The sequence below is a fragment of the Nicotiana sylvestris genome, chromosome 2 (genome assembly GCF_000393655.2).
Source record: "Nicotiana sylvestris chromosome 2, ASM39365v2, whole genome shotgun sequence".
Taxonomy (NCBI): Eukaryota; Viridiplantae; Streptophyta; class Magnoliopsida; order Solanales; family Solanaceae; genus Nicotiana; species Nicotiana sylvestris.
Genome location: NC_091058.1, coordinates 133,899,965 through 133,910,406, shown reverse-complemented (window position 1 = coordinate 133,910,406; position 10,442 = coordinate 133,899,965). Strand labels below are relative to the sequence as shown.

Genomic DNA, 10,442 nt, shown 5'->3' with positions numbered 1-10,442 from the left:
ATATCACATTTTCCAAAAATTGGAGACTTCTCTAGAAAAAATTATGAAAATATTTTTCAAAACTCCGCCTACCCTCACATCTAACCCCAACCCTCTCCAACTTTAATTTTCTGTTGTTTTCATTTTTCTGCGCGACACACCCACCCACCCGAACCCCGTACCCCCCTCCCCCTCCCCGCCATTTTTTTTTACTTTTTTTTTGTATTTTCAATTTTATGTTTTCTATTTTTTCATTTTTCTGCCCGCGGAAAAAAAATATATAATTTTTTTTATATTTTCAATTCTGGTTTTTTCATTTTTCAGTTTATAGGTTCGAAATTTTACGAGTTCCAAAGTTATGAGTTTGGAGGTTTATGTGTTTGGAAGTTTGCGGGTTTAGAAATTATAGAGTTTACGGGTTCGAAAGTTTTGCGGTTGAGAAGTTTATGAAATTTGTGGGTTCGGAAGGTTATTGGTTCGAAAGTTTATGGTTTTATGTTTATTGTATCCAAATTATTTATGAATACTCTTGAGAAGTTATTTTCCTTAATTTGCGTACCAAATACCGAAAAATAAGACATTTTCTTGAAAAATATTTTTCACGGAAAAAAATTTCCAATATACCAAACACACCCTAAAAAGCTAGCTACAATATTAGGTCCTTAACATTGACGGAATAAAAAGAATGTGCCATACACGGTAAGATGGAAAAAGAACTACGATATGAAAAATTTGCTGCAACCAGATTTCGATCACCCGACCTGCATGAAAGTTTGAACCCGCTTAACCATCTTTCCACAAGATCAACATTGTTCAAGTGGATTCAATTACATATATATCGTTATTTTCCAGAAATCAGTATAAAAATATCAAAAAAAACTGACAAAGCGGGTTCATTTGAACCCTCTTGACCCTACGCGGGTACGCCCGTGCATGACATCTTGAACATAGACATTAGATTGTCTTCTAGCATTTTTTGCATTCCGATACATTTCACACGTAATCATGACATCTTGAACTTTAGATGGTCTCATAGCAATTTTTTGCATGCCCGTACATTTCGCACGTAAGGACTACCATACAACAATAACAACATATCCAGTATATTTTCATACTTGAGGTTTGGGGAGGATAGTGTGGTGCGCAGACCTTACCCCTGCCTAGTGAAGGTAGAGAGGTTGTTTCAGATAGACCATCGACTTAGAAAAGTAGGGAAGAGAAGAAGAAAAAAAACAAAGGGAGAGAAAGAAGAAGACAAAGGAAGAAAAAGGGGGTAGAGGGGGGGAGAACATAATGAATAGCACCAAAATAGTAATAACAGGAGAATACGGTAATTGGAACAAGCTAAACAATACGGTGTAATATAAATCTGAGAGATATGAGAGTACATGCGTGCTTGATGAGTTTTCAATGTCTTTGCCTTATGCTTCTTATGTTTTGATGATCTAACAAACTTATTGTTAAGAACCAGATAGAGAACCTGACTCACTTGGTACACGTCTCAAATGAATTACTACAAAGAGGAACACAACAGGGACCTGATCTCTTGGTGTTCTCTGATAGAAGTACAAGTCAACAACAGCTGGAATGCAAATGCAAAAAGTGATTGTATGCATACTGTACACGCGACAGTGCAGCAGATAGTGCGGCAGTCATTTTTCATTGAGAAGAACCGTGTATCAAGAAGTGACATCACCATTGTGATGTCTTTTGTAGTATAACAACCTGGTGCAAGGCACAAGATTTTTACTCGAGCATTTAGTGATATTCTCTCAAGCAGAAAAGTGTTTATCCAGCATTGAAGTCACAAGTGTGTCAAGAACAAGAAGACAACTCCACTAAAGGATCAGTTTCACAATGAGTCTATGTGTATCCGTAGTTGAGTTGTAATCTTGTTATTTGTTCTTCATTGTAACTCCTATCTTGATTTCTTAGAAGCTGTGTATTAGGAAAACCAAAAAAATCGTAAACTCTCTGAGTTTATGTTGTGACTAGGTTTAGTCATAAGTTAAAGTCTTTGTAACTAGAGAGTGACAAAGTTGTTTGTGGTAAGAGTATCACAAGTTAGTTAAGTTGAAGTCTTTGTAATAGAGTCATTACAAAGTGACTTGTAATAGTGAGATTACAAGTTAGTGAAGTTAAAAGCCTACACGCGTAGGTCGTGGGTTTTCTCCCCTAGAGTGGGATTTTTCCACGTAAAAATCTCATGTCTCTTTTACTTACTGCTTCATAAGTATTCTCAGAAGAAACTCATAGACGATCAGGTACTCTACTATTTGGTGGACTCATACAACATAGTCTCGGCTTGTGATTCTGCCAAAGAAATATGGGAAGTATTGCAAACCGTATACGAAGGAACTACTCAGGTTAAATAGTCCAAGATTGACATGCTCACCACTGAGTATGAGCTCTTCAGGATGAAGGATGATGAGTCTATACAGGATATGCACACCAGATTCACATCCATCATAAATGAGCTTCATTCACTTGGAGATGTTATTCCCAGAAACAAGCTTGTAAGGAAAATTCTTAGTGTTCTACCTGGCTCTTGGGAAAGTAAGGTAAATGCTATCACTGAAGCTAAAGATCTACAAACTCTAACCATGGATGAGCTGATTGGTAATATAAAGATATACGAAATGAAAAGAAAGAAAGACAGTAAAAGGAGAGAGCCAAAGAAGGAAAAGAACCTGGTACTCAAGGCTGAAAACAGTGACTCAAGTGAAGAAGATTGTGATATGGCCTATCTTACTAAAAGGTTTCAAAAGATGGTTCGAAGGAATGGTGGTATACCAAAGAGGGGCAGTTCAAGTAAGGCAAGGAACAATGATATCTGTCATTGGTGCGGAAAGCCAGGGCATTTTGATCAAAAACTGTCCACTTCTGAAACAAGAGCAATACAAACAAAATCCTGACAAAGCAGCAAAAAAGAACCCAGTTCCAGACAAACGATTCAGTCAAAAAAGTGCAGCTGACAATATTGTGAAGCAAACTCTTGCTGCTTGGGGAGACTCCTCCAGTGAATCAGAAATGGAACCAGATGTAGAAAACAGCTCCATGATGGCAATGGAAATTGAAGCAATGAAATATGACTCACTGTTCACTCTGATGGCTTAGTCTGACGATGATGAAAAGGATGAAAATGATGAGGTAAATTTCAGGGATGTTCAGAAAAATCTGAAATCCTACTCTTCTAAGAAGTTAAGGTCATTAGCAAATGTTCTAATTGATGCATATTATAGCCTTGATAATGATAAGAAAATCCTGACCATAGAACTAGGAGAAGCTGAACAATCTAGAGATGATCTGGTGGTCTGTGTAGTGGATCTAAATAAGACCATAGCTAATCTTGAAAAGGAAAAAGAAGTTTTGAATGAAAAAATAAATAGTGTAGAAAATGAGAGAGATGGCCTTATGGTAGTGGTAGTTGATTTGAAGTAAACCATAGAAGGTCATAGCAATGAGAAACACACTTTAGAAGAGAAAATTGTAGCTACTAAGCAAGAGCGGGATGACTTTTTGGTAATAATCACTAACCTAAAAGAATCCATTGAGGGACTCAATTTAGAACATAGGACTGTGAGTCTTGGGAAAGGGAAGGAAGTAGATAGTAAGACGCACATCAAGCTTGAGAAGGAATTAAATGATGTGAAAACTAGTCTAAATGGTGAACTTGAGAAAAATAGGCAACTTCAAGCTGAATTCGAGAAAGTAAAAATCGATCTTGAGAAATCTCTGAAGTGGACCTGGTCCTCAGATGATGTCATTGCCATGTACTTCAACAATAGTGGAAACAAGTAGGGAATCGGGTTTCAAAAGGAGAAAACTCTCTACAACTCTCACAACAAGTACGTCTACATTCCTGATAACTGGCTGTGTACCCACTATGGGAACAATGGGTACTCCAAAGAAAACTGCCAGGGGAGGGTTCAATCTATTCAGAAAAATAAAGTGTTTACTGAAAAAGTGACTACTAAAGAGGGACCAGGTACCGCTCATAAGAAACGAATATTGCCTGCATGGACTAGAAAAGCCCTCATTCATCCCCTTTTCTCATAACAAGGGACCCAAACTAGTTTGGGTTCCTAAATCTAACCCATGATTTATATGTGCAAGGAACAGTGAGAAGAAGTGGACTGCAATGGTTCACGAACAGTGGATGCTAAAAACACCATGGACTGTCTCTCATTAAAACCTTGTAGAAAAGAGAATGTATCCTGTATATGTATAATAAAAAAAGGAAAAGGAAAGGGGGGTACATTCTCAGTGTTGAAAAGATGGAAAGTCTGTGTCACACTCAATTGAGAATGTGTGCCATGAGAGCTGCCTAAAGCACAGTCTCTTGAGTGTGTCTCAAATCTGTATTAAAGGGAGCAAAGTAGAGTTCTTATAAAAAATGCGCACAGTTACCAATCTGGTAACTGGTGAAGTGGGCGCAGTCGCCAAAAGAACAAGAACATCTACTTCGCTGACCTTAAATCCCTACAAACTAGTGATATGAGCTGCTTAAAGGCTGTTGACAATGATGCTAAACCTTTAGCATAAAGGATTGGAGCACTCAAGGCTCTCACTTCTAAATGAATTGACTCAGAAGAACCTAGTTTGTGGGCTGCAAAATTCAAGATCCACCTGGACACTACTTGTTAGAGGAAAAGAAGAGATTTTTAAAGTGCGTGCGATACTTTTCAGGAAGATCCAAGTGGAGACGGAACTGAAGGAAGTACGTATCGGATCTGACCACAGGATAGAAAATGTCAATGCCAAGATTTGATGAGTCTTGCAATGGAGATGGGATCACTCACAACTTCTCAGCACCAAGGACTCCACAGCTAAATGTTATTGAAAGGAAGATCAAAACTCTAGAAGACATGGAATGGATAATGCTCATTGACAAAGGGAATCATCAAAAATTTCTGGGCAGAAGCAATAATCGAGGCTTGCTACTTGGTGAACATATGTATAATCAGGTCCCTCCTTAAACAAAACCTCCGTTGAGTTGATCAATGGAAGAAAACCAAAGATAACTCATCTGAGAACCTTTGGATGCAAATACCATTTTGTCAACAATGAGAAGGACCATCTCGGGAAGTTTAATGTAAGAAGCAACCATTATGAGATACTTCCCTCAAAGCAAAGCCTACAAAGTCTACAACAAAAGGGCACACTGTATGGAAGAAAGTGCTCATGTGATACTCAACAAGACACCCTCATCTAACAACGGAAGGAACAATGATGATCAAGACGATGAACTACTTTTGGTCCTTGAGAAATATCTGATGTTTCAATTGGGAAAGTTGATATGATGAGTTAGATGAAAGAGACAGGTGAAGACAATGTAATATCCTCTTCCACTTCGCACGAGGAACCTGATACTTCATTTACTACCATTTAAGCTGAAGAAACTGTTGGAGATGCAGTGCAAGGTATTTCACAAGTAGCAGAACAAGGAGTGCAGGGAAATCTACTTAATTTACCCAATTTCTCCACTGATCAAACTTCAGTCCCCACTTGGAAACACAAAAGCTCCCATCTACTTGATAACACAATCACTCCCCTTCATTCTAGATCTAGAAAAGAATCAAAATCCAAAAAAAAATCCCTAGCCAATTCTGTACTATTCCAAACAGAACCCAAAATCAAATCCCAAGGGATCTTACTCGAAGGCTGCCAAAAGAAGTTTGAGATACCTTAAGGGAACACATGACATGGTCCTGTATTACCCATCAGGTGACAGTTTTAATCTCATTAGGTATGTTGATGCTAACTATGCAGGTCATCTTGTGGACAGGAAAAGAACTTCTGGAATGGTTCACTTGCCAGGATCATGTCTTATCTCTTGGGGCACAAGGAAGCAAAACTCGGTGGCTCTTTCTATAGTTGAAGTAGAATACGTAGCGGCAGCATCCTGTTGTGCTCAACTCCTATGAATTAAGCAGCAACTGCAGGATTTTGGGGCATTTACTGATGGTGTGCCTCTTCTATGAGACAACACCAGTGCACTCAACTTGGTCAAGAATCTTGCTCAAAACAAAAGGACCAAGCACATGACGTGAGGCATCATTTTCTGAGGGACAATGTGGAGAAAATGGTTAATATGTATAAAGTTTTGGAGAACAGAAGACCAAATTCCAGATATCTTCACCAAACCTTTGAATAGGGAACATTTTGGAAGAAACAAGGTAAAGCTATGGTTATTAAAGTCTAATAGAGAACCTGATTCTCTATCAATTGGCTATGAAAATCACTTTCAGGTAAAATTAGCTAAAGTGTTTTCTGGTCAAGCCTAACTCACATCGATACTGTTGCAGGTAAACACGCATGACGATCATAGAAGCCAAAGGTACAATTATGAACTGCAAAAGAGAGCTGCTAAAATCTTTTTCAAAAACTGTTCGGGCATCAGGTTTCTGTACCACAGGTCAGTAGTAATGTGTTGTTTGCATGCTTTCTCAAAAAAGGGTTAACAAAATTAATTCAACTACCATATTATCCAACTTTTCAAAATCTGCATGTCATGTCTTGTCTTTCAAATCCCTTTATCCCTTCAGCACAATAACGTTTTCCCACAAACTTGCCCCCATTTTCAGGACTGTTCAGAACCCGTTTCTCTCTCTTCTCATCATTAGCCCTTCTTCCCATAAAACTCCTTTTCTCTATCATAGCAAGTCATGAACCTTCATCTATTTTGTATCTCTGTGATCCTCTCTTCATCTATTTGTCACTCAACTTCCCTGTCAAATCCTCCTATAATGGCAATCGAACGATTGCTTCCTTCTCCCACCATCAACACCACTCCCACTTCCCTATCATCCTTAAAGTCATCTCCAGAAATTCACTCTTCCACTCTTTCCAATACTACTGCACCAACACCTAGTTCCTCCTCATTTCCTATTATTTTTCCTTTTCTGCCAAACTCTGTATCCTTTCCATGTGTTGAGAACCCCATGTCTCCTCATTCCTCTGATACCACCAAAGAATACTCATAAAGGGTCACCTCTCAGGTGTCAGAGGTCTCTGAGGATGATCCTGATCAGTATCTGAACTCCTACCTTTTGGACTCAGTGGCTCTCACAGAGTCACCAGAAAAGGAAGCAACGCACAATATCATGGCTATCGCTGCTGAAAGTCTGTTAAATGAAAGAACCTATCTCCTGTCTGAGTATCAGGGGGAAGAAACTCCATTCCTACACGATGAAAGAACCATGGTACTCTTCGAGTCTCCAATCCATGAAAATGTCCCTGAAAAACCTACTGGAGGAACTGATTCTCTTAAAATCCACTTTTGAACCTCTTGATTATCCTAAATCCTTATAATCCTCTCCCAAGTCATCCCCTATTAGGTTGCAGCAGAAAGAGGGGTTCGAGTCTACATTGCAGAAAAGTAGGAGGAATGTCAAGACAAGGAAGAAGAGGTTGATGAATCAAAGGAAATTTGTTACTGACAAGAGCATTCCAGTAGGTGAGGTTGACAAAGATGCTCCAAAGGAACCCGGTTCCTTAGTAAAACAATCTATAAAAGCCCAGAAGTCTGTGGATGAAGCTTCCGATGAAGCTATTGAGAAACAAAGTGGAGCATCCGTGAAGGGCAGCAGTAAGTCTAAGAAGAGTCTAGTTGAGCAAGCTATGTCTAAAGATGATACTGTGGAGCTAGTAAGTTAGAAAAGAAGTCTGTTGAATGATCTAGAAAACGAAAATGGGAAATTGTAGGGGAACCTGGTTCTCTGAAGACCATGCCCAGTGACAGTGGTCTTTGGCAGGAGAGATTAAGAACTCAGAAAGTCTTGGGGTCGTATGTTGATCCAGCAATTTCAGAGATGGTTGTATGAGGCAAATTCTGGAGATAGTGGAATTTCAGCAATGAGAGCACTTGTTTCAGGGGAGCATGCCTTTGGTGTACGAAGATGCAGTATGAAATTTCTACGCATCTCTCTTCACTGTTGAGGGGGATCACATCTGTGTTCTAGTAAATGGAGTAGACATTGTACTTGATGCTTCAGCATTGGGGAATGTTCTCCAAATTCCATATGAAAGAATGTCCTCAGTCAAAGGCGTCTCTAGTGTCAACTTTTGGAGAGCTATCATGAAAGAGCAAGCTATTCAACAGGGGGAACATGTGCATAAGAAGGTATTACTTCCTGAGTATCAGCTTCTCTTTGAACTTGTCAATAAGGTGTTCTTACCTCGTTCTGAGAGGCGATCTATTGCTACAAAATTTGACCTGGTCTTAATGGAGGCTCTTGATGAGTTTGTCCCAATCAATCTGCCAACAATCATGATAGATCATATGCAAAAGGTGGCAAACTTTAAAGGTGGGAATCATGGGCTACCATATGGCTTTCTCCTCACTCAAGTTTTTAAATTTTACAAGGTCCCCTTGGGTAATCCCAGAGTGGGCACACGCAAGCAAACCTTCTCTAAAACCACTCTAGAAGAATGTGAGTGCGTAGAAAGGGTTGGTGGAAACATCTCGACTATTTCTCAGTTGATCAATGCTCAAAATGCAACTTTTGAAGAGATTAGAAGGTTAAGGGCTCAGAATGCCATACTAGAAACTCAGCTCAGTTAAGTAGTTAAAGGAACCAGTTCCGTTAATGAATAAGTTGTCTGCCTAACAAAGGAAAATGATAAGCTTCGCGCAAAACTGCTTGAATATCAGCTGTCTGCAAATGCCCGACTGGACCTGGTTCTCAAAACCCTTGTTGCTTCTTTTTCCTAAGTCTTCCTCTTCTAGTGCCTCTTAGATACCCCCAGTGACCAATGTCTTCTATTATGATGTTTTGTGGCTGTTGTTTCTATTTTTGTTTGCCTTTATTTTTTGTTGATGGCATGCTGGATTTCACCATTACTGCTCCTGTTTTGATCAGTCCATTGTTAATATCATTGAAACAACTCCTTTTTTTGCATGTACAATGTTGTTTTCCTTTGGCTTCTCTTTTCTGTCATGTTGTGTGCACATATGTGGCATGAGTTGGCTCTGTTAGACTTCTTTATGCTGTTTGCCTGCTTGTGTATTTTTAATGATGCCAAAAGGGAAAAGATAGATAATAGTATGTAGTATTAAACGGAGGATTAAAAGCAAAAGGTCAGGGGGAACTTGTAAAAAATTGATGCAAAAACAGGGAATATGATTAAGGGGGAATCAAAAGCAAAAAGTCATGGGGAATTTATGAAGTTTCTGGTACCTCACCTGGTTATTTCTGCTCTAAACAAATACTATCAATGTCTAAGTTTGTCATCATCAGAAAGGAGGAAATTGATGGGTTTTCAATGTCTTTACCTTATGCTTTTTATGTTTTGATGATCTAACAAACTTATTGTTAAGAACCAGATAGAGAACCTGACACACTTGGTACACATCTCAAATGAATTACTACAAAGAGGAACACATCAGGGACCTGATCCCTTGGTGTTTTCTGACAGAAGTACAAGTCAACAACAGCTGGAACGCAAATGCAGAAAGTGACTGTCTGCATACTGTACACGCGACAGTGCAGCAGATAGTGCGGCAGTCATTTTTCATTGGGAAGAACCGTGTATCAAGAAGTGACATCACCATTGTGATGTCTTTTGTAGTATAACAACCTGGTGCAAGGCACAAGATTTTTACTCGAGCATTTAGTGATATTCTCTCAAGCAGAAAAGTGTTTATCCAGCATTGAAGTCACAAGTGTGTCAAGAACAAGAAGACAACTCCACTAAAGGATCAGTTTCACAATGAGTCTATGTGTATCCGTAGTTGAGTTGTAATCTTGTTATTTGTTCTTCATTGTAACTCCTATCTTGATTTCTTAGAAGCTGTGTATTAGGAAAACCAAAAAAATCGTAAACTCTCTGAGTTTATGTTGTGACGAGGTTTAGTCATAAGTTAACTAGTGAATGACAAAGTGGCTTGTGGTAAGAGTATCACAACTTAGTTAAGTTGAAGTCTTTGTAATAGAGTCATTGCAAAGTGGCTTGTAATAGTGAGATTACAAGTTAGTGAAGTTGAAAGCCTACAAGTGTAGGTCGTGGTTTTTGTCCCATTGAGTGGAATTTTTCCACGTAAAAATCCCGTATCTCTTTTACTTATTGCTTCATAAGTATTCTCAGCAGAAACTCATAGAGGATCTGGTACTCTACTGTTTGGCGGACTCATACAAACTAACAGTGCTACTAGTACTACTGGTAAGAAAGGGGAAAACTCTCAACTACCTGCTAACCTTCTACCCTAATCCTCGACATCCACGCCCTTCTATCTATAGGCATGTTCTCAGTGACCTGAACCCGCGCCATGTCCTGCCTTATCACTTCTCCCCAATATTTGTTAGGTCTACCTCGACCTCTTCTCAAACCTTCCATGTGAACCTCTCACATCTCCTAATAGGAGCATCAACGCATATCCTCTTAACATGCCCGAACCATCTTAGCCTCGACTTCTGCATCTTGTCCTCCACGGAGGCCACTCCCATTTTGTCTCAAATAAC

At 39.2% G+C, this 10,442-nt stretch overlaps 1 protein-coding gene across 1 annotated transcript; it reads left to right on the top strand.

The window, feature by feature from the left end:
* Positions 1-1,484: 1,484 nt before the first annotated feature.
* On the top strand, positions 1,485-3,780 carry LOC138885626 (uncharacterized). Its single transcript, XM_070166594.1, has 5 exons — positions 1,485-1,684; positions 2,486-2,737; positions 2,832-3,042; positions 3,097-3,396; positions 3,535-3,780. Exons 1-5 carry the CDS (start codon positions 1,485-1,487, stop codon positions 3,778-3,780), a joined length of 1,209 nt encoding a protein of 402 aa, XP_070022695.1.
* Positions 3,781-10,442: the final 6,662 nt, after the last annotated feature.